Source organism: Staurois parvus, unplaced genomic scaffold (genome assembly GCF_062004578.1).
Source record: "Staurois parvus isolate SC_StPar_1 unplaced genomic scaffold, SC_StPar_1.0 ptg000233l, whole genome shotgun sequence".
NCBI lineage: Eukaryota > Metazoa > Chordata > Amphibia > Anura > Ranidae > Staurois > Staurois parvus.
In genome coordinates this window covers 1,594,745-1,620,347 of record NW_028318029.1, presented here as the reverse complement: position 1 = coordinate 1,620,347, position 25,603 = coordinate 1,594,745, and the positions used below count along the sequence as shown (strand labels likewise).

General features: G+C 39.8%; 1 protein-coding gene across 1 annotated transcript in view; it reads right to left on the bottom strand.

Annotated features, from left to right (window-relative positions):
- The window catches only part of ITGBL1 (integrin subunit beta like 1), a 321,794-nt gene that overhangs the window by 187,283 nt on the left and 108,908 nt on the right, over positions 1–25,603 (bottom strand). Inside the window, exon 5 of the mRNA XM_089679952.1 lies at positions 12,754–12,894. Within this exon, the coding sequence (XP_089536078.1) occupies positions 12,754–12,894 (141 nt within the window). The remainder of the gene's footprint in view (positions 1–12,753; positions 12,895–25,603) is intronic.

Sequence of the window (25,603 nt, the reverse complement as noted above, 5' to 3'; positions counted from 1 at the left end):
CACTGTTAATTTATGCAGTGCTTTACATATATATTGTACATTCACACCAGTCCCTAACTCTTAAGGGGTATACAATCTAAAGTCCCTAATTTACATTCATACATACACAGACTAGGGCCAATGTAGACAGGATCCAATTAACCTACCAGCATGTCTTTGGTGTGTGGGAGGAAACTGGAGGAAGCCCATGCAGGCACAGAGAGAGCATGCAAACTTCAGGCAGGTGGTGCTGTGGTTGGGATTTGAACCAATGACCATTGTACTGCCAGGCAGCAGTGCTAACCATTTAGCCACTGTGCTGCCCCAAGCTATAAAAATGAATGCGGATTGAGCAGTAAATTGAAAGAGTTGTTGGAAAATTGAGCTATTTGTAATGGTGTCTGTGAAAATGCTTTTATTATTCTTCATGCTTTAGTTCATTCATGACCAAGATTTCAAGGTACCCAAACTTTTAAAGAAGGTGGGGTTTTCCTAGACAAAAAGAAAGAAAAGTCCATTCATTGATTTCTGACCACCCCAGATGTAGCTGTGCTGATCCTGGTGCTTTTCAGAAAAAGCAGAATAAACCACACAATGGGGTTGATTTACTAAAACTGGGGAGTGCAAAGTCTGGTGCAGCTCTGCATGGTAGCCGGTCACCTTCTAGACTGGTTTCTACGCAGAGCTGCACCAGATTTTGTACTCTCCAATTTTAGTAAATCAACCTCAAGAAGTAAATGCTTTGTAATGATAATACTCAGTATATATTTGAGGGGGTTTTTTTCATTTCAAATATTATATTTAGAAAAATTGCAGTAACATGGTTTGGGACACACTATAACACTGCTATTTATGAAGGTCACCTTTTATTTTTTGCGCTTAAATAAAAAAATATGCTCTAACTGTTAAAGAATCCTTTGCATTTTTTAAATCAGTATCAACTTTTTCTGGACAGCTTGGACTGCATTTAAATGTGGGGGAAACGGGTCTATCTTTCGCAAGGTTCCAATGGTGGATTAATAAGGGGTTGTTACGTATTGGGGACTATTTGGATGGGGTTCACCCTCGGTCTCCTCATTATTTTGTGACTTCTTATAAGATGCCTCGTGGAGAAATATTCCGTTACCATCAACTTCGCTCTTTTATTGATAGCAAGCTTAGACTACTCACAGAACCTTGTGCGCTTACTTCTCTCGAGGTCTCCTGTGGGGCAAGTGGGATGATGCGAGGTCGCTTGTCCATTGTTTATGCTTCGTTGGTTGATCCCCTCACTAAATTATCTTACATGACTCTATGGGAACGGGATTTAAATAGTTCATTAGATTTAGATACCTGGCGGACTGCGGCCCATGCCCTATCGAAGATTTCGATTAACACTGATCTTGTTGAATCTAACTACAAAACGCTACTTCGCTGGTATTTGGTTCCTGCTCGCCTAGCCATAATGTATCCTTCCGTTTCATCTGGCTGTTTCCGACGCTGTGGTCAAGAGGGCACCATGTTCCACGTCTGGTGGAGATGTCCAGTTGTGAATAGGTTCTGGATCCGCATATTTAATTTTCTTTACTCGGTGACAGGAATTAGTATCCGTAGATCGCCAGAAGTGGCCATGTTCAATATACTACCCTCTGATGTTCCCAAAAAATCGATTAAATTAATTCTATATATAATACTGGCGGCTCGCATTACCATAGCTAGAAGTTGGAAACAATCCTTGATCCCACTGGATAGAGTGAAACAAAAACTTAACTGGATAATGGTTAATGATAAACTGACGAGTATCGTCACTGATGATGTGTCCAGATTTGAGAGGACTTGGGAGCCTTGGATTAATTATATTACTGTATCGTGAGTGTTTGGCAGCTGACCCCCCCCCCCTCTTATTTTCTTTCTTTCACTTGGGAGTAATCTCCTTCTTCGTCTCTCTCTTCCTCTCTTTTTCTACTTTATTCGTTGAACTTTTTTTTTTTCTGTCACTTTTGGTTCATTTTGGTTTAATTTTTGTTTATTGATTTATGAAACCTGTACGTCCTGATGGCTATGACACTTTTTGTGTGAATTGTAATGCTATTGTCTGATAATCTTTTTACGTACCTATAAGTGTTATGATTCTGATTCTACATCTTGTTCCACCATGCGGGTGGGCCCTTTTTTTTTGTTTGCCATCTTGTTTTATGCTTTAATATGCTTGTTTCTCAATAAAAATATTGAAATATAAATGTGGGGGAAAAAAAACTTAAACAAAGTAATTTAAACTTGAAAAAGGAAATCCTATACTGAATATCATAACACTGTAGGTATTAACCATATACAGTTATCAGAAAATAAATATTTTGCTTAATGGTGACCCTTTTAACTATTTACATTTCCCTGGAAGCTGCCTGAGTTTATACTTCTGTCTGTCAGAGAAGAGATCTTGGGGTTGATTTGCTAAAGGCAAATTCCCTTTGCTTAGCAAATAAGATAAATCTCTGATTATTTCTATTGTCTAATCATCTGCAAGCAGATTCTTTACAATGTGAATTCTCACTACATTCATTAAGTTAAGGGAAACTTTCTTTGCAAAGTGAGCAACGCATTTGCTTTTAGTTAATCAACTCTATTGTGTCGAGAACTTGCAGTTATTGCCGCTACACTTTTTAGGCTCTACAGTTATATTGTTATTGTGTACTCTTTGGTCCATTCTATACCTAACATGGCATCATTCTTCATTTTAAATGTCAGAATTAAAACATTTCTACCATGACAGCAGCTAGGAGATTGATTCCATGTTATTGGAAATCTATAGAGACTCCCTCACAGAACCAACTGTTCTCGGGTTATAGCCAGTGGGGTATTTTGGTTTTGTGCTGCCCTTGGCAAGACTAATATCGCCCCCTCCCCCATCTAAATTTGTTATGCGACTTGTAACAAGTGCCACAGCACATCCTCTGCCCCCCAAACACCCACAGCCTGCACTCATGTACACCTTGTACATGCCCCTAATACCCATACTCGCATTTAACTTGTACAACTATGCCTACATTCACATACACCTTGTATATTTTGCGTGCCCCCCCTCCCCCATGACCACACTCACATGCGCCTTGTACATTGACCTCCCCAGTGTCCCCATAGTCAAATGCACCTTTTAAATCACTGGCCCTAAAGTGCCCACACTCACAGGCACTTTGTTCACCCCCCCCTCCCAGTGCCTACACACTTTGTATATCCCCCAGTGCCCATTCACAGACATCTTGCACCCCCCCACCCCCATTGTTTACACTTTTATATACCTTGTACATCCCTGCTTCCCCCTCCAATGCCCACTCACATACACCTTCTACATCCTCCCTTCTCAGTGCCTATACTAACATACATCTTGTATCCCCCCACCCCCCCCCCAGTGCCTGCACTCCCATGCACCTTGTACACCCCCACTGCTCATATTCATATATAACTTGTAAAGCCCCCAGTGTCGACAGACAAATCCACCTTGTACACCCCCCACTGCTCATGCTCACTTATAACTTGTAAAGCCCTCCAGTGCCGACAGTCACATACACCTTGTACAACCCCCATTGCTCCCACTCCCACTCTATCCCTTATGTACGGATGAGGAGGGGGGGTGGAGGTGGATTATACAGTGGGAATCGGAGCTGCCACACCAAGCAGATAACTGTGCGAGGACCACAGTGGAGCTGGCCACCCTCAGGGGAGATGGGGCTTGGCTGTGACAGCTGTCCAGCCCAGGGGAGGCAGTGGAGGTGCAGGAAAATCAACTAGGGAGCCACTGAGTTGCCCTGCTCTGAAGACTGCTCACACCTATGTGTTCCTTCTTCAGAGAGGGGTAACGCCCCCCCCCCCCCCAAAAGATGCTGCCCTAGGCAAATGCCTTGTTTGCCTCTCGGTAGATACACCCCTGGTTATAGCTGAGGTAAGAGTAATGGAATATCTGACTGCTATAGCAGGTGACTGGCTGGACCTTTTTCATAAAGTTTGGGATTCATGGGATGGTTCTATTTTTGGGTCACCCCCTGTTCAGCCACTTTCTCCTCGCAAACTTAGGTTATTCCTCAGAAATGTTAGTCGTGCAGATAGAACACCCCATCTTGTGTACATTGTATTGTATGCATTCAGATATCTGTTTTTTTCCCCTTTCCCTTCTTTACTATGTTTTTGTTATTATGTTTTTATTTCATTTTATTAATCTCTTCTTCAAACCAGGACTATCCACCAAGGATATGTTATGCTATAGTAGTTTAGCCACTTGGTCTACTATACACTCTGCGTTGATAATGTTTGTCAATTCAAGAAAATTTCTGTGATAGTTACCCATGTACATGGGTGGCCCTCACTGATGATTTACATGTGACGCGTTCTGATTTTTACATACATGTTATTTCAATCACTATTGTATTTCCTTCCTGTTCATTGATTTTTTTTTGTAACTGTTGAAACCCTAATAAACATTACAATAACAACAATAACATTACTGCTATTAACAGTGCTATTTAAAACAACACTGCTGAGATAGTTAGCATATGTTTAACCATACCACCCAACTTTATGAAATGAGAAAGAGGGACACCTAATAGCAAAATTATGTATTCATAGGTCAAACACCCTAACACACCCCCCTACAAGGAGAATTAGGACACATAAATGATTGGTTAAACCCACAAGTGCTTTTTTTTTACCTTTACTATTCCTTTATATTTTTTTTTTGACATGTACAAATGCAATAATTTAGAAATTGGATGAAAGATTTGGAACTGTAAAACATTTTAATAGATAAATAGTGCATTTTTAATACATGTATATACATCAGACCAAAATGAGAGACAAATGAGGAGGAGATATGGATAGAGGGACTTTGATCCAAATGAGGGACAGTCCCTCAAAATTAGGAACAATTGGGAGCTTTGGTTTAGGATATGGCAGAAATCTACAAATATGAAAATATTTGAATTTCTTCTTTACTAGAGAACTAAGAGAATCGTATGTAATACCTGGGCTAACCTCAATGTTCATGTTAAGTTCTACAATATGTTTAACTACAGACTGCTGATGAAGTAGAATTCTATAGAGTAGACCTCTTTTTGACATAGCCTTGTTTTTACAGTCCTCAGATGGCCACAAAACCGTGGAATGACCCCAGTACCTGGATTATTAATTCTGAAAAAAGAACAGCTGTGTTAGGTAGATGGATTATGATCCATGACTGATAATAGCTGTCGGTTACAGTTTCATTATGCTTCATCAGATAAAGTTAGTAAGGTGTTGGTAGGCTATTTATTAAGAAACAGCAGTAATAAAGTCTATTAACACATTTATCACAAAAAGCTTTAGAAATTCAAAAACGTATGATATACTATATATACGAAACAGCCTAATATATTAAAATTGTGAGAAAGATTGTGTTAAGGCATTTTGTTTTCTTTCTTTTTTTAAGTACAAAGAGAGGTTTACATTTTCTAAGACCTTAACTTTAAAAAACAAATGTATAGCCAATGTTAATTGTAAATATCTTATTAACTGTTTTGTTCTTTTGATGAAGCTCCCAGTATTGAGAGATCTTTCAATGTTTGAATTACCCATAGTGTAACAATAAATGTGTTAATACTAATTTATAACCTTGCAAGCTTAAAGTAGAGCTGTAGTGGAGTGTCAACCTACTCATATAATCATGCTTTGTTGCAGGCCAAGACCCCTTTAACTCCTTTTCCCACCACTTCCTGAGTTCCTATACATGCTTATGGAATATCATTTTCTTTGCATCCCTCCCTTAGCAGCTCAAGGAGTCCACACCCGACGAGGCAGAGTTAGGCTGGCCATACATTATACAATTATCTGCAGATTTTCTGCCCAATTTCCTTTAGATTTACCTTCAACTATGTAGTGCAAGGGCCTGCCTAATTGGATACAACTGAAAGTGTTGTTTAGGTTTGTCCTCCTATTATATGGTTTTTGGTAAATCTAAACCAAAAATCTGCAGATAATTGTATAATGTATGGCCAGCCTTAGCTGGGCAAGTGATTTGCAGCCAGGTGAGAGATCCTCCACTGTCAGAACCAATGTGCAGGCAGGTGGCCAGAAGCATAACAGCATGCAGCTTCTTCAGATTACCCAGCTACTGTGGGAAGATCATCCCCAATTGTTGCCAAAGTGATCTAGTTCCAGTGGTATGGCCCATTGTTCTGAGGCTTTGGTTACCAGAGCTATGCTAGACTTCACTGCTGTTTACCAGGATAATCACAAGTGTCTATAAGTAGACTGAACTGTTTTAATGGAATAGTGATTTTAGATTGACTCCCTGTTGCTATAGAATTTTATAGAGATTCTGCTATGCAGTCACAAAGACATTGCTTTGAGGAGTCCATGTTTGTGCAGCTTTTACAATCTGTTTTTTATTTTTCTGTAGTGCATGCACGCTCTTTGCCATTTTGACCCTGTTTTGCATTATTGATTCTAACTTTGCACCTACTTAGCAAACTGCAAAATACAGCTACTCTCTGATTATTTGGCTGATTACCCATCCTGTTACAAATCTAAACTCTAATTAGTTTCCATTTAAGTTTGCTAAATTACCTTGAATCATAAACAATGGTCATTTTAGGCTCCATTGGATGCTCATGTGGCAGTGTGACACTGCAGATGTGGAGTTGTGTCATAGACATATAAAGTAGTCACACCAAAACAGAGGTACAGGAAATGATGACATCTTCTCTCTCTGGGTACATTCTGTCCCAGAGAGAGAGAAGAATCAACAGACAGTGAGTAAAACAGCACATTTTTACAGTTTAGAACACTTCAGGACACATTTTACCCCTTGATCGCCCCCTCTCCTTCCCAGTTAACCCCTTTACTGCCCAGTCACCAGTGTCATTGGTACAGTGTACAGATTTTTTGCTGATCACTGTATTAGTGTCGCTGGCGACTTCAGATAGCGTCAATTAGCACCCCTCCCAGATAGCGTCAGATTGCCTGTTAGTACATCAGTAATCACATTTAACCCCTTGATTGCCAGGAACACGCTCACATACACAATAAATCTCCATTGCTAATATAGTGTCTGAACAGATCAAAATCTTTGATCATATCAGCACTACCAGCGTTCACTTTAGTATAGCATCCCCAAAAATGCAGCATTAGCAGGATCAGCCCCTGCACCTGCCAGCACCTGCATTTAGCCCCTACGCTTACCCCCCCCCTTCTCCCCCAGCAAGTGCAGTATCAGTAGGTCACTGTCACTTGATACATTGCACACAAAACCACAGTGTTCGCAGAATCAGGCCTGATCTCTGTTAGCACTTAAATTTTTATTAAATTTAAAAAAAATTTTGTAGCGGTTCAAACAGTCCCTGACAGCCAGGTGTTCTTTTTCCCAAGAGTTCTTTTTCCCTATAAATGTAGTGGCCAACATTTCCATGAAAGGTACTTTAGTGAAGAGGCCTACAGGATTCTGAGCATGTCAGTTGAGAGTGAAGGGGAAGACTCCCTGACAGAATCAGCCTCAGAATACGAACCTGTAGACAGCAGCAGAACCCTGACAGATAGCTCAGATGATGGAGAAGAGGTCCCTGCTAAGATCAGGCGTACCCAACCCCATTCCCAGGTTGCTGAGATGTTCCAAACGCATGATGACTCTCATATGCAGCAGCGTGCCAGTACTAGTGCCGCTCTACCTTTTGGTGAACTGGCGAGCACCAGCGGCCTAGTACATCCTGGTCTTTCACATACCAGCACTGCAGTATCACTTGGTGACGTGGCGAGTCCCATAAGTACAGTACAAGCTGGTGCGGTGGCAAGCACAAGTAGTGTCCCGCAGCCACCAAGAATTCGCACACAGGCCCGTAGAGCCCCTAGTATCCTTCCGGATCTGCTTGCAAATCCCAGTTGGCAGTCCACAAATTCTGCAGCACCCATACTTCCCCCATTCACTACCCTATCCGGAATTCAGGTGGAAACAACAAATTTAAATACTACCCTTGATTTTTTGGAACTGTGTGACCCTGAATTTGACCGGCTCCACAAAATCCGGCCCCTCGTAAATCACCTTAACCAAAAATTTGCAGATGTCTATATGCCCCAGCAAAACATCTGTGTTGATGAGTCCCTGATTAATTTTTCTGGCCACCTTGCATTCAAACAATTGCTCCCCAGCAAGCATGCCAGATATGGGGTCAAGATGTAAAAGACCTGTGAGAGGGCAACAGGCTATATATATAAGTTTCGGATTTATGAGGGAAAATATAGACAGGAGCCTATGTTCAATGGCAAATACCAATCGAGCTCTTTGGTGTCAGGCAGTGAGCACAGGGCCCACTAGAGGATGTTGGGCCCTCAGGCCACCCTCATGAAGTCTGTTTCTGATTGTTTGGTCAGATACATTCACACCAGTGGCCTGCTGGCAATGCTCATCCTGTACTTCCTTGCACAAAGGAGCAGATACCAGTCCTGCTGATGGTGTAAGGATCTTCTGTCCAGCTCTCCTAGAGTAACTGTCTCCTGGAATCTCCTCCATGCTCTTGAGACTGTGCTGGGAGATACAGCAAACCTTGTGGCAATGGCACGTAATGATGTGCCATCCTGGAGGAGTTGGATTGCCTGTGCAACCTCCGTAGGGTCCAGGTATTGCCTCATGCTACCAGTAGTGACACTGACCCTAGCCAAATGCAAAACTAGTGAAAAACAGTCAGAAAAGATGAGTAGGGAAACAAATGTCAGTGGCCTCCACCTTGGGGATTGTCTCATTATTGCCCATCTAGTGCACCTGTTGTTAATTTCATTAACACCAAAGCAGCTGAAACTGATTAACAACCCCCTCTGCTACTAACTGACCAGATCAATATCCCAGTTGAATTGACTTGATGCTATACTTCTATTAAAAAGTGTTCCTTTAATTTTTTTTGAGCAGTGTATATATATCCAGGGCATCAGGAAGTGCTTGCCAGATGTTAGGAATGTGTGCTGTATGCCCTAATTTAATACCAGCAAGTACAAGTTTGTTACCCTGTAAGGGGACTTCTAATTGACCAGATATTGGTGCCAAAACGTGCAAGTCCCTGCCCAGAGTCTTCTTGAATAGGACAGTGACTTGCTACTGTTAGTTAGAAACCTTTGCCAGATTGTTCCCAACTCCTTGCCGTAGGTCTACCCACAACACCCTCAGCCATGATCCTTTATAAAAGGAATGACCACACTTGAAGTATATTTTCTGAATTTTACTGATGTTCTTCCAAGATGACAGTGACATGCACCTTCACATTGACATACTGACAGGACTCATCACCACACCTTGCCATGCAAAAGAGCAAAAATTCTGTAGCAGTCACTCAGACACAACGCGCTAGCATATAATTATTAAGCCATTTTCCCTTAGTATCTCTTCTCTTCCCTCCTTGGGAGCACCACAGTGTTGGGGCCCATCTCCCTATATATCAGATGCAGCATTTTGCGCCTGTCAAACTGAGATTAACAAGGTGTCTTCTGTAGTATACCAGTCTCACTTCCTCTCCCACTCCATTTACATGGGTGCTAACTCCACCAATCAAACTACAACAGGAAGGCTTTGTCTTAAAGGAGACTTAACATCCATTTATATGATTCCCTATAATTACACCATATTGAGACAGAGCCATCTAGTGGTAGACTAGCTAACTGCACCTGCGTACAAGTTAACTTTCAATCAGGTACATTTGTAGACTGTTGGAATTGTTGGTGATTTTTACAAACTGGATAGCAATAATACAAAATTATCCTAATGTCTCACAATAACAGAGATACAGTAAATATTTTTAGTAAGCATTGAAAGTCTGTCTACAACTTTTATTTTCGCACTTATGCTTTTTTTTTTTTTGTAATCAAACTATTTTTCTGTTTGGAAAATACAGTACATAGAATAATATTTCTGTATATATGTGAATATTAAAATGCATCTCCTATAAGCCCTGGTTCACACTGGATCCAACTTTGAAATTGTGCGTCTTCACTTGAAGTTGCATGATTTCAACGCCACATGTCAGTGAGACTTCAGGTGCAACTTGGATGACATCTGTGCAACTTCATGCACAGAAGACTATGAAAGTCGCACCTGAAATCACAAAAAAATAGTGAAGGAACCTTTTTTCAAATATGTGCGCACAGCAAAGTCAGAGTTGCACCGATTTGAACAGTTTCAATGCCGACAATAGGGTGCAACTTGTCATGTGATTTGAAACTGTCAAATCGCATGACAAGTCGCACCAATGTGAACCAGGGCAAAGGCAGCCTTCTGTAGCAATCTAGGTCATGTGACAAACATTTTAAGAGACAAAGATTTATAGCATAGTTGTAAGCCATGCAGTCACTAACATTTCACATTAACTGAAAGCAACATAACATAAATGCCAATGTGCCAAAAAGAGACTATTAAAATAATTACCATCCAATTTAATGGATAATCATTTTATATTTAGCTTCCAGTATTTTCGAAACATCTCCTTGTGGAGCCCTGATATTAAATATAGTTCTACTAAATCTGTGTAGAAGCCAAGCTTTTTCTATAATTAAGAAGGGAGAGAGCTTTTAAATGCTCTTCGGATAATTAGATGCTCATTCTATAGCAGTCATTGTCAGTGAAGATGTATTTAAAAGTGGGTTCTTTCGCTTTTTTTTTGCTATACAGTAATGTAGTTTTGGACAGCAGCCAGAGGAAAGACATTTGTGGCTTAACTGTTTGTTTTGCAGATTGTTTCTTTATGTATTGTGCTGTCTTACTGAATAAAACGAATTATGTATAGGAAAACAAAACAAGAAGAAAAAAAGTCTTTATATTGTATAATTTAGATTATAATATTTAAGTAGCAGAAGGAAAATCTATAGAATTACTATTGCATAGCTTTTGGAAAGGTAGCTTTTCGTGCTCAGGAATATGTAGTCATTGTTACAAGATAACAACATACTAAGTGGTTTAAAATTCAGAATAGGAATTGTCCTTTCCTTTTGAGTTTTGCAAAAGCTGGTATCAAAGACATGGTGTAGATTTGTAGAAAATGGAATTTGCGTAAAAATGTAATGGTTGTTTCGAGCCTCCAGCCATACTGCACTGGCATACTTAAACAAGCAATATGATTGGTGACTGGTGACTCTTTAAGATCTCATGCATTCTTGGAACTTACTCTAGGGTTAAAGTGTATAGGGAAGATTGTACCTCCTGCTCAAGTTCCTCTATTTTTAAGGAAACTTGAATAATTACCTGAAATCACGTTAAGGCTCCGAATTATGTTTATTGTTGTATATACGTATATGGGAAATACAGTGTCCGCCCTCACTGCATTCCACTTTCCATAGAGTTCTTCTCTGCTTATATGTCAAATAGCAATAGGGAGGATTAAAGGACAAGGAGGACACTCCACCTAAAGTGTTACACACGACTGCTGACACAGTTACAATCTAGGTATGTGTGTGTCATTTGCAGTAAACAACTTGAAGCATTGTGTGGGCAGCACAGTGGCTAAATGGTTAGCACTTCTGCCTGGCAGTACTAGGGTCGCTGGTTAAAATCCCAACCACGGCACCACCTGCCTGGAGTTTGCATGTTCTCCCTGTTACTGCATGGGTTTCCTCCGGGTTCTCCGGTTTTCTTCCACACTCCAAAGACATGCTGGTAGGTTAATTGGCTCCTGTATAAATTGGCCCTAGTATGTGTATGTATGAATGTGAGTTAGGGACTTTAGATTGTACACTCCTTGAGGGTTAGGGACTGATGTGAATGTACAATATATGTATGTAAAAGCGCTGCGTAAATTGTCAGCGCTATATAAGTACCTGAAATAAATAAATAAAAATAAAAAATCTCTGATGAGACAAAATGGAGAATAAATAGCCATCTTATAATACTCTATATATGTGACTTAGTAAGGATCATAATTATCCCTATACAAAAGGAATTTCCAGCTTAACCATGAATCAGTTGTGATTTTTTTTGCTGCTCCGTTAAAAACAACAAGAAGATTATCCTTATTTTTGTTAAATCCAATAGGAGTCTTGCTGTAAAAGGGATTAAAGAAAACTCATACTGATTTAGGCAGTTAATCTGGCCATAGAGGGTCCAAATCTTGAACCATGTATGGGCAAGCTGAAGGCACCCAAGCTGATCAATCAACTTGGGTACAACTCGCCTGCTGGATTTTACATGCAATTATCCCTAGCGGCTATTATAGCCACTAGCAATAATCAGTTTGTTCTCCTGGGAGGGACGGCTTCCCCTGCCAGGAGAACACAATAGCTCGGCGGGAGGGATTCCCTTGTCAGCATTGTCTGTTGCAGGAAGAAATTTGAACCATCTATGGCCTACCTTGTACTTTTAGTAATTAAAATTAATTTAAACAATCAGTGATGTCCCTAAACAATGAGACATTGTACCAGATGGTGTTTTTTTTCATATTTGCCTGCAGTTCTTCTTTAAAGGGAATATGCCTATACAGATGTGGACGTTCCCACTGAATAGCTAAAGTTCCCATTGCCTACCTCGCAGGCACTGTACTAGTTCTGGAGCACAGCCTTTCTATGCAGTGCCATGCACCGTGTGATCTGCGTGCCCCAGAACAGGCCCTCAAAGAGTCAGAAAGTAATTTCAGCATTGGATGCCAGCCTCAGCTCTTGTGGCTAACATTCAATCTGACAGGTTCCCTTTAAGGCCTGTTCTAGGGTTTATTTATAGACTTAATAAATGAAAGACAGACAGACATGATTATTGTGTAAGACTAATTGAAAGACATACAGATGTGAAGTTCATTAATAATGACACACCTCTGTTGCTGCAGATTTTGCCATCTGGAGATGTACATCTTTTCTTAATCTCCCATGGGCTGATGTCACACTGGAATTCACATTTATCGCCATGCCAACCAGCCTCGCAGTAACAGTTTCCACAGTAACACTTCCCGTGGCCTGTACCCAAAACAAATTTTATACAGTGAGAAAACAAGAGAATTTCTGTTTTTAAATGACAGATGCAGTCTAAAAACATAATACAGCATAATATTTTCATTATAGATGATGATTTGTGCTGGTACACTCTGCTCAATGTAAGCTGATTATTATTGCATTTGACAAAGAAAGGCTCGCATCCTCTGGATTGGCAAGGCATAATATGTTTCAGAAAGCAGTGATAGTATGAAAAAGGAAAGAATACCTACGCTTGGAGGTGTGCACAGGGAGAGGAGCTAGTACTAAAGTAAGGGACTCAAAAAGCCTTAGAGAACAGACTTGTAACACAGTTTGAATCCAAAGCATCACTTCTACAATGAATGCATCATCTTTACCCTTTAGAAGTTTTTCTCTTGAGAAATTGTGTCTCTACTTAATGTGCCATGATCTCTCAGCCAGCAGTGTAGCTGCAGTTATATAAAGTCTGTGATCTTGACTTATAATTCCGAATCTTTTAAATGAGTTGCCTGAAGCTGACAGGCTGCCAACAGCAGCAAAGCAAGAGGCATCATTGTTCAAAATAACTACGCAGCCGAAGAGACCAGCTTTTAATACCCTCCACCTCTCTCTTCTACTAGTTAGTCTCCCTCTCTTGGGTTACAGTGCTCTAGAAATGACAACACTCATCATACTTATAATAGAAAGATTATTTTATTTATCAGATGTAACATTGTGTTTAGTCCCAGCAATGGCTGTCTACCTTTACTATAGAAGAAAAGAAAAAGTCATTATTAGAGAAGTAATTGTGCAAAGTGACAGTTCAAATGCTATAGCCAACTAAAGCGTATTACAATGTTGACAAGTAGACCAAGACTTGTGTAAATGTAGCTTGAAGGTGGGATATTTTATGTTTGAAACAGTCATTAAAGTGTGTTACCCAATATCTACGTACAACCATTTTATTTTTGACTGTAACTTGCCATGACATGGCATGCTGAGGCCAGTTACTGACTTTTTGTAAAAAATAAATACGTTTACCCAAGGCTGAGTGGTTTCAAGATATTCTTATAAGTAATTGGATCACGTGAGCTCAATATCATAAAAAACAACCCATGCTGGTTTGTGCAATGCTACATTTAATATGTGTGCAGTGAAACAATTGCTTTAAAATACTTTTAATTGATCCTACACTTGCTGTGAGCCCCCCTTTCTCCATTACACATTGTAAGAACTGCTATCAATGCACAAATGTGTCTCTTCACTAGAGTGATTGTGAATAAAGTAAGATTAGTTCAACCTTTGATTCAAGGAAAAAAGATCCCAAACCTGCTTCTCTTGCAAATATCTATTTTGAGAGTCATCAAATAATCGAAATGTGTTTAGTGATGTTTTATGGTTTATGTCAGAGGGGAATGCTGGCCAAGGATGGCATATAGGCAGAAGAGCACCTAGAAGGAACACTGCACTACTCTGGGCCACTGCTCAGTCCACAGACCCATAACTCCACAAGGTCATCTGTTATTCATTAAGCAACAGGTGAGACAATCCTATTCAGCTACTATAAAGAACTGATACTGATCCAGAGGTTCACAAACTAGGTCACATCTATACAGAATTTCAAACTAAAACAGGGTTGCAGCATACAAAAAAGACTGACACCTTTCCAGAGTTCAATGTAGGTAAAACCAAGAGGCAGCAGCAAGTCAGGACTATTGAATTACAACCTCTGGCAAAAAGTATAGAATCACCACTCCTAGAAAATGTTCATTCAATTGTTTAATTGTGTAGAAAAAAACAATCACAGACATTCTTCAAAACTTTTTTTCATTTAACATTCCAACCTTCTGACTTTAACCTCCCTGGCGGTATGATTATTTCAGATTTTTGGTGTTGAAAGCGGTACCATTTTTTTGCATGGAAATATGTATTTTTTTTATTGTAGGCTGTAATTTTTAGGAAAAACTCACTGAAATCTGTCCGAACAAGAGTCTAGTAAGCATCCCGGGTATGATAAAATTTGAAACACAAAATCATAAATTATAATTTAATAAATAATCATAAAAATAATATAAAAATAATAAAAAATTTAATTCAATAATATAATCAAACCAAAAACACTGAAATGTGAAATAGAGCGCCAAGTTCGCACATTGCTGAGCTCAGTCGCAAAATCGTTTTCAGTGTCTGATGACAAATTTCCCCCACGAATCATTATCACTCAATTCTGCAAGTGGTTCTGATTTACTATCGCTGTTCTCTAGCTGATCTAAACCGCTTTTGACCTAAAGGGACACTTTTTGGACGCCGTGGACATTTCTCAGTTTCCAGGCAGAAAGAACAGACAAAATGCAGGCAGGGCGCAGGACAAAGCACTCGGGACAAAATGTATGTGAAATTGGTTGAGACAGCAATGTTTTACTATGTAAAATGTAAAAAAAAAAAAATGACATTTTTTAAAATTTTTAAATTTCCCGCCGCCGGCGGCGGCGGCGCCCGTACGTCCCGACGTCACAGGGACAGGACACAGAAGCCGGATGCCGGCATCGGCCGAAGGAGATGGCCGGGGACGCTGCAGGGGACACATCGTGGGAGCGCAGGGTAAGGTAAGTGAAGAACACTTGCCGGAGCAGTGCCGCAGGGTAAGCCCGAGTGTAGCTCGGGGTTACCGCTTTTGGTACTGAAATGTTACCCCGAGCTACACTCGGGAATACCGCCAGGGAGGTTAAGAAATACTTAAAATAATAATACTAATAATAATAATAAAAAAAGAAAATTGTACTCAATTGCAACTGTTTTTGCAGATCAAGCAGAGGAAACAAATATGAAATCACTCAATTCTGAGGAAAATATTATGGAATCCCATGTACTTTGCAGTTCTAAAACAAACATCTGAATCAGATTACATCTGCTAATTACCCTGCAGTTAAAAAAGAGTGCTTGCACAACTTGGTGAGCTGTTGCACCAAGCTAACTGACATGAATCAATTCTCCAACATGAGAGACTCAGTTGAAACAAAGGGGAGGATTATAGAACTTCGTCAAGAAGGTAAATCATCATGGAATGTTGCAAAAGATGTTGGTTGTTCCCAGTCAGCTGTGTCTAAAATCTGGACCAAGTGCAAATCAAATGGGAAGGTTGTAAAAGGGGAGCGTACTGGTAGACCAAGGAAGACATCAAAGCGTCAAGATAGAAAACTTAAAGCAATATGCCTTGAAAACAGAAAATGCACAATGAAACAAATGAGGAGCAAATGGGCAGAAACTGGAGTCAATGTCTGTGACCAAAATGTAAGACATCGCCTAAAGGAAATGGGATTTACATACAGAAAAGCCAAATGAAAACCATCATTACCACCTAAGCAGAAAAAAACAAGGCTACAGTGGGCTAAAGAAATGCAATCATGGACTGTGGATGACTAGATGAAAGTGATATTCAGTGATGAATCACGAATCTGCATTGTGCAGGGTGATGATGCTGGACTTTTAGTTGGTGTCGTTCCAATGAAATGTATAAAGACGACTGCCTGAAGAAAACATGCACGTTTCTACAATCATTGATGATATGGGGCTGCATGTCAGGTAAAGGTATGGGGGAGATTACAGTCATTAAATCATCAATAAATGCACAGGTTTATGCTGAGCTTTTGGACACTTTTCTTATTCCATCAATTGAAAGGATGTTTGGTGATAACATCATATTTCAGGATGATAATGTATCTTGCCATAAGACAAAAGCCGTGAAAACACTCCTTCAAGAAAGATATATAGGGGTAGATTTGCTAAAGCTGTTTCACTCAGAAATTTCACTCAGAATCTTGTGCACCTGTGCAGGGTAGCCAATCAGGTCTAACCTCAGCTTGTTGAATTAAGCTTTAGAAATAAAACCTGGAAGCTAGTTTCTATGCACGAGATTCTGAGTGAACCAGTTTTAGTAAATAAACCCCATAATGTCAACGGCATGGCCTACAAATAGTCCAGCCCTCATTACACTTGAAAATCTATGGTGGAAACGAAAGAAAATGCAATAAGAGAAAGTTCGAGCCAGATTGATGAACAATACTATTTGTCAATAGTTAAATCCATGCCTCAGAGAATTCAAACTGTCATAAAAGCCAGAGGTGGTGCAACAAAGTGCTAGTGGTGTAAAATAGTGTTTTTTTTCATGATTCCATAATATTTTCCTCAAATTTGAGTGTTTCCATAATTTTTTCCTCTGCTTGATCTGCAAAAACAGCTGCAACTGACTACAGTTTTTTTTCTTTTTCTTTTTTGAAGTGCCTCTTAAAGCAGAAAGTTGGAATGTTAAATGAAAATAGTTTTGAAGCATGTCTGTGATTACTTTTTTTCTACACAATTAAATAATTGAAAGAACATTTTCCAAGAGAGGTGATTCCATACTTTTTGCCAGGGGTTGTAAAAAAAACAAAAAACTGACAACTTTATGGTGAAGTCTGAAAATGATGTCATACCACAAACCAGCAGGAAGCCAGGACAATGGCAGGACAGAGTGGATAAAGAGTTGACATCTTTTCTGTCCACTAATGCCTAGTACACATGATCAGAAAATTGGATGAAAAATACCACTTCAGAAGCAATCGTGCAATAATATGTTCAGTTCATACAAAATTATCCAAAGGGACAAACACAAACATTTTGCTCATACGATACCAGAATAAATGATTTTCCTTTAATCAGTGCAGTATTCATCCAAAAAATATTGGAAGACCAAGACCACGCATAATCATAAATGAATGAATACAATACAATACATGACATCAATTACAAAGTTGTATTCTGTTGTACGAGGATTTTCGTATCTTTAATAACCATCATTTTCAATATAAGACTAGCATGGAAAAAAACAGGCGATCATTCGTCCAATATTCTCATTACTTTTTATCATAACAGCAACAAGTTTGAGTTCCAATGCATAAAGAAAATGATTCAAAGGTGATTCTTACTAAGATAAAGATATATTTAAGGGCCTAGCAAATAATGCACATACTGTAGATGTTTTAAGAATTGCAGCAACATACCACCCGTAACAAAGTTATGTAACATGACTATGAATGTATGTAGATCCCCCTTTTGCAGTGGACTCCCAAGCTGTGACTTCTCAACAATATTAAGTACTTTAGATTGATGGCTATTAACCAGCAGCCTGTACTGCTCCCCTGAGAAAAAATTTTTCCCCACTAATAATAATCCTTTTTGCACTGGCTTTCAGCAGTAGCATTATCCCCACTTAAAAAGCTCTCTCTTTATATTGGTGATCAGTAGTGCGTCCTAATTTAAAAAAACAAATAAAACAAAAGAAGAAAAAAAAAGTTTAATGCTCTTGTCAGTGATTACCTACTTGAAGACTAAGCATTTTTCTGACACTTTTTTTTAAATGTAATAATAATTTTTGTTTGCTGAAAATTGCTTAGAACCACCAAAACGTTATATTTTTTAAAGCAGAGGCACAAGAGAAAAAAAAAGGTGGGTGTTGCAATTTTTTATGTCACACAGTATTTGCACAGTGGTTTTTCAATCGCAATTTTTTTATTTTTTTTCAAAAAAATACACTTGTTTTAAGCCGTTAGACTTTACACAGGAGATCTGGTTTTAGAATTACAGCCGTCGATCTGATGTTCACTGTGATATTTCACATATGTGGGGTGCTTGCTGTTCGTGCACATGCAGGACCGACACACGAGTTTGCCTTTTGCGTGCAAGCATGGGGGACAGGAATATGTTTTTTTTTTAATTATTTTTATTGTTATCACAGGAAAAATAAATATCCCCTTTGATAGCAATAGGCAATGACAGTCCAGCAAAGTACAGGTACATCGCTGGTCTGATAGTGGTTACATCACTTAGCACTTACAAGAGTTTTATACAAGTAGTTTTTTAATTTAATGTACAGAATAGTCTACTGGATAAGATTTCAGGAGCTTTAAAAAGCAACCAAAGAGCACTGAAGACAACTCTGCAGCTGATATCAACAAAGATGTTGTAAAACAGAAAACAGCTCTTGATTAGTATATTGTAGACCATTAAGTTAAGTGGTGGATACTATATGTAGTATCCACCAGGGACAGACTGACTATTCGAGCACCCGGGAACTGCCCGAGGGCCTAGGGTCAGTAGGGAGCCCCATGAGATCCCCCTGGTACCTTTCACTGGTTTGTTCATAGGCTTTTTTGGGTGTGGGCGAGGACACAGGGGCCCCATGATCCGCTATTGCCTGGGGGCCCCATGAGTTGTCAGTCCGCCCCTGGTATCCACCACTTAACATGTTGGTGACCAGAAGACAGACAACAACATCAATGTGCACTGGACAAACTAAAACAGACAAAGAAGGCAAACTCATTATGGATAATATCATCAATTACCATATATTTAGGAGGAAAAGCAGGGCATTGTAGAACCATCTTTCACCCTCCTGGTGTACTGTGTCCTCATTCTCCACATTTGTTTGTGGCTCACCAATGTTACCTATCACTTCATCATCAAATCTGTCATCACTCTCGACACCTTACGTGTGAGCCACTGAATGAGAAGACTTATCCAAAGTAAAACTTGTTGCATTCAGTACTTGCTCAAATGTATAACATTGTCTAGTTGTTTCACCTCCCTACTCCTGAAAACATTCAGAAAATGCTCCTTCTATAAAAATAGGGGAACACAAATGTTGCTTCTTGCCTTGCTAATAGTAGCTTCTCCTCCTTTATTTTTGCTGAATGGTGCCTTGAAACATCCTAAAGAGCACTTAAGGCTGCTACACTTTTCTTTTCTTGCTAATATCTGGAAATTCATTGGTTATCATTGGATGTGCCATAGAAATGCAAAGTTTTATTTAGTCCAAAAATTACTCGAATACAGATATTCAGCCAGTTCATAAAGGAAACAAAACAAAGAAAAGTGACTGGCCTAAACCAAGCAGGCTTCACAGTTGTAATCTGTCCAAAAGGCCTTAAGTACACTATTTGCTATACTGCAATAATAACTATAGATGAGTCAATCAATTTACATGAGCAAGGACTTGCTGCAAATTAATGCAGTGTGCTACACCAGTGAAACCTATTTGCTCAAAGTGAATTGGTAAATTGGTCAAAGGTTACCAATTCACTTCTGGCTTGCCGTATGCAGTAGGCCCTCCAAACCTAAAGGGCAGGATTAAAAAATGATTGAAAGTTTGGTGACTGGATATTACAGGACCAGACTCCCCACCCTCTGCTACATTGGCAAAGTACTAAGTAGTGTTTCTTGCTAATTAGGTTACTTTGTATGCAGCCTTTGAACACTGAAGCCAAACTAAATCCATGCCATTGATTTAAAAACTGTGATTCATAGATAGCACTCAGTAAACCTGATACATGCAAGTTCTACAGCATCAGTGAAGATGTCTGCTGAAGTGTACAACTGTCTATGAGCCAAACAAATATCATGGCTGTTTTGAGTGAAACATCAAAATTCCTAATTCCAGTAATTCTAAAGTTTTTAACTTTCAGTGAAGGCAACAAAATGCTGTAGGTATTGTTAAGCTATCAGTTGGATTTAATGGTTTAGCTTGGGTAACATAAGTAACAGATGCACTGCCTAGCCTCTTGAAAAAATAAAAAGCAGCTCCGGCAAAAATCAGGTACTTACTCTGCTTGCATTTAAAAATATAGTTAAAGATGTAACAGATTTCAAAGCTGAATTAAGATGTGTTTATTATAACTGCCTAGAATTCAGATCTATGGAGTCATCACAGTGTAGAGGGCCTGTGAAAAAATATGTATACAGGTTTTTTTTTTTTTAGGTGAATCACAAGCCTGAGGTTTTGCTTTAACACACTTGTTTTTTTCATACTTCTACTATTTTGGAATGCTAGGAGTGATATGTAAAACAGATTTAAGCACATTTATAAAACAAATCTATACGAAAAGAGAATACGAGAAACTTAACCAGTTGTTAGAGGGGTCCTGGATTTTAGATATTACAGAAAAGGCCACAGTTTTCAGTACTTTAATGTGCATTTTTAAATACCATGTTTTTTATATGTATATTTTATAAGGTGTCTGTGTAATTTAAATACAGTTGTGTTCAAAATAATAGCAGTGTGTTGAAAGAAGTGAATAAAGCTCAAAATCCTTCTAACAGCTTTTATTTCCATACACACAAATGCATTGGGAACACTACACATTCTATTCCAAATCAAAACATGAAGAAAAATATATCAAATTTGTGTTGTTCCTCTAAAAAAATTGAAGAAAAGTGAATATTAGACTGTTCAAAAAAATCGCAGTGTTTGTATTCCTCTTTACAAACTCAAACATTCACTATATAAACTGAAAAATGTTTGAAGATTTTGCTTTCCTTTGAATCACTTAATTAATATTTAGTTGTATAAGCACTGTTTCTGAGAACTGCTGTACATCTGTGTTGCATGGAGTCAACCAACTTCTGGCACCTGTGAACAGATATTCCAGCCTAGGATGATTGGACTACATTCCACAGTTCTTCTCTATTTCTTGGTTTTGCCTCAGAAACTGCATTTTTGATGTCACCCCACAAGTTTTCTATTGGATTAAGATCCGGGGATTGGGCTGGCCATTCCATAACGTCAATCTTGTTGGTCTGGAACCAAGATGTTGCACGTTTACTGGTGTGTTTGGGGTCGTTGTCTTGTTGGAACACCCATTTCAAGGGCATTTCCTCTTCAGCATAAGGCAGCATGACCTCTTCAAGTATTCTGATGTATTCAAACTGATCCATGATCCCTGGTATGCGATAAATAGGCCCAACACCGTAGTATGAGAAACATCCCCATATCATGATGCTTGCGCAACCATGCTTCACTGTCTTCACAGTGTACTGTGGCTTGAATTCAGTGTTTGGGGGTCGTCTGACAAACTGTCCCCGGCCACTAGACCCAAAAAGAACAATCTTACTTTCATCAGTCCACAAAATGTTGCGCCATTTCTCTTTAGGCCAGTCAATGTGCTCTTTGGCAAATTGTAACCTCTTCAGCACATGTCTTTTTTTCAACAGTGGGACTTTGCGGGGGGCTTCTTGCAGATAGCTTGGCTTCACATAGGCGTCTTCTAATTGTAACAGTACTCACAGGGAACTTTAGACCTTCTTTGATCTTCCTGGAGCTGATTGTTGGCTGAGTCCTTGCCATTTTGGCTATTCTTCTATCCATTCGAATGGTAGTTTTTCGCTTTCTTCCACGTCTTTCAGGTTTTGGTTGCCATTTTAAAGCATTTGCAATTATTTTAGCTGAGCAGCCTATCATTTTCTGCACTTCTTTATATGTTTTCCCCTCTCCAATCAACTTTTTAATCAAGGTACGCTGTTCTTCTGAACAATGTCTGGAACAACTCATTTTCCTCAGAAATGCACTGTAACCAGCATGTACAACATTTGCTGCCTTCCTTCCTCAAATAAGGGCAATAATTGCCACCTGTTTTTTTTTTAAAGAATGAATGACCTCACTAATAGAACTCCACACTGCTATTATTTTGAACATGCCCCTTTCAATTAGTGATTCAATTACACAGAATCAGCAGCATGCATGTCATGACTGTTGGGTCTGTTGGATTTCTATTACTCTACTACACCTGCTAGTAAATTATTTGCCATGTAGAAATATCATTTCTACCAAAAACAGTGATTGATCAGGTTAGTGATGTCTGACTGCTATTATTTTGAACACAACTGTATATGTTTTAATTTTTTTTTCTAGTTAGCCATTTCAAAATCATTACTTTCATCTGTTCTCTTTAATATATGTACCTAATTGTTTTTGATACTACACTTATGAAACACTTATATGTAGTTTATTATTTGCCCTGCATTTGGCAATTTTTGTTTTTAGGTTAGTGTTGCCAATGGCTAGATATGAATTAGATTCGCACTGGATTAGTATTATAATCAGTGACGGTACTCTGGCACACTCCATGTGCTAAGTACTTTTTTTTTCCGCATCTTGATTAACTAAATTCCCTGGTCTTTTTTTTCCACACCTGATTTGCACCCTAGGTGGTTATGCTTCTAAATCATGAAACAGCATCATGGGACTTTCCAATTGCATCAATTGTATATGCTAATTCCATGGCTGCATGGATGAATGACTATCCTTTGATTAACTATTATAAACATTGTTTGTGCTCTTAATTGGTGGAAGGGGTGGTACACTATTTTTTTATTTACCAGATGTGGACAACAAACAACAAGATATTATTATAGTGTTGTTTCTTTGGCTTTTGCTGGGATTTCTTGCCATTTGAAGCTATTGTGGCTGACTTGTCTTTCAGTCTGGGTTCATAGAATATACAGTATCTAAAATCTCAGGCAGCTTGTAAGATTCTTTTTTGTTGATAGTTATCCAGTAAACAGAAAAATACCCACCTTTAGCAATAAAAGCCAAGAAAAGCTGATTTTTGGGTAATATGTAGACACTGGAGGGCCTAGCTCTATTATCCTTTACAAAGGATTTATGTTCATTCATGCAAAATCTTACTTGCAATGACTCATGTATAAAATTAGTTAAACAGTACTAAACCCAGCCATTAAAATCTCACACAAACTTTCATGTTCTTGCAATTTTACATGTCAATACTTCTTTCTGGTTTTCATTCAAATAATACATGGTGATCCTATCATTAAAGCGGATCTTCACCAAAGTTCCACTTTAAATTTTCCCTCCTTTGCCACTTTTGGCAGGTCACTTTTTGGGGGGTGAGTGGTATCCAGTCCCACATCTGCTCGAATCGCCTAGGTGATCCAAGCAGAAGTTCTCTTCTCCCCCTCAATCCCCATAGTCTTCTGGGACACATCACAAAGTGCAGTGACACTATTCACAAAGTGCAGTGCATGCACAGTGGGTGGCCAGCTGTGAAGCTGCAAGCATCAGAGCCAGCTTCAAAAAGTTAGGATGCTAGTGCCAAGAACCCGAAGGCTAAAAAACTAGCCCAAGTGAGGACAGTGCTGGATCCCTGGACAGGTAAGTGTCCTGTTGTTAAAAGTCAGCAGCTACAGGATTTGGAATGACTGAGTAATTGGCATTCAAAGTGTGACAGCTCTAAAAGCTGAAAATTGGCCTAAGCATGAAGGGGGTGTAGTGTCCTGTAGTGCCCATGCTCCAAAACACATTGAGTCATTTCCAGCCCATGGCAATTTCCATGTCCATGTGCTGCAGTCCACACTGCGTTCCACAGCTCATCCGAGCTTCCAGCATCCATCATCCATATAGGGACCCAGACACCCTTTATCCTCGGTTACCTAGAACGATTTGCGGCGATAGTCCAGTCTGGACCTTGACTTATCTATATGATGTGCCTGTTACCAACCTACACAATATGAGTTGGCACTTGTGAGCCTTCCCTGTTTTTATAATAAATGTATTTGTAATACTACACTTAGATGCGCTTTTATGCTTTTGTCTTCCATTGTGTGTATATAGAGAGTACGCTTCTGTTCTGGAAACCAGCTGTCTACAGTGGACTATCTTTTCCTACCCCTTTGCCTTCATGGATTTAAACATGGACTTTTAGTTCATTATGACAGTGTCAGTGTCAGCGACCTTTTTCTAATTTGGCGTATGCTGTACTTTGTTGTATTTTTACTAAGTATCCGTTATTGAGGTGGTTAAAGTGGTGGTAGTATGAAGTACCTGAATTTGCCACAGGTGTCAGTAATGTTACTGACACTTACACAAATGCTTGCCTGAATTAGGTGCAGGTACATCTTAAGAAAACTACCGCCAGAAATTGGTTGTTATAGCTTAACTGAATTCCCCTGTATATGTCTCCTGGCTTTTCCAGAATGTCAACTACTGTGCGGCACAATGCATGTCCGATGATTCTCTGTTGCCTATTTGCTTCAGCTCTGCAAGCTGCACAGCTCAGAGGTCACAGGCTTTCCACACCTCCTTTTTAGTATGGCATTATGTTCCTATATTTACATAAGGGGCAGAGACCATCATTGCCCAACGGTAATATCCTTGATCTTGTCTTTTCCAACCGCTGCGCTCCCCACAACCTCACTAACACCCCCTTCCCTCTTTCTGACCACAACCTGATTACCTTCTCTATCTCCTCGTCCTCCAACACCTACCCCTCCAAATGTCACACTACTACCAGGCATAACCTCCGCAACCTTAACCCTGCCCCCCTCCACTCTGCAGCTGATCAACTCCATGACAGCATCCTCCCCCTGTCCTGCCCGACTTGGCTATGACTGCCTACAACAAAGCGCTGTCAACAGCCCTTGACTCACTAGCGCCTTTAACCACACGCCACATCAGACCCCGACCGCTCCGGCCCTGGCAGACTGATCACACCAAAACCCTCAAATGACACAGTCGTGCCCTGGAGCGACTATGGCGCAAAACCAAATCCCAACAAGCCTTCACCCGCTACAAATCTTCCTTCCACACCTACACCTCCACCCTGCACACAGCCAAACAAGTCTACTTCCTCACCCTCATCAAAGCCCTCTCCTCCAATCCTCGCCGACTCTTCTCCACCTTCAACTCTCTACTCTCGCCACCCCCACCTCCACCCAGCACCTCACTCACTGCCCTTGAGATTGCCAATCACTTCAAAAACAAGATTGACACAATTCGCAAAGACATCGCCGCAACTCACACGCCCTCTCAACCCGTCCCCTCTCACACAGCTACCCCCTCATCCCCCCTCCCCCTCGACATAACCCGCAGGGACTTCGTCGCTGCTCAAACTCCCTCCAACCCCGT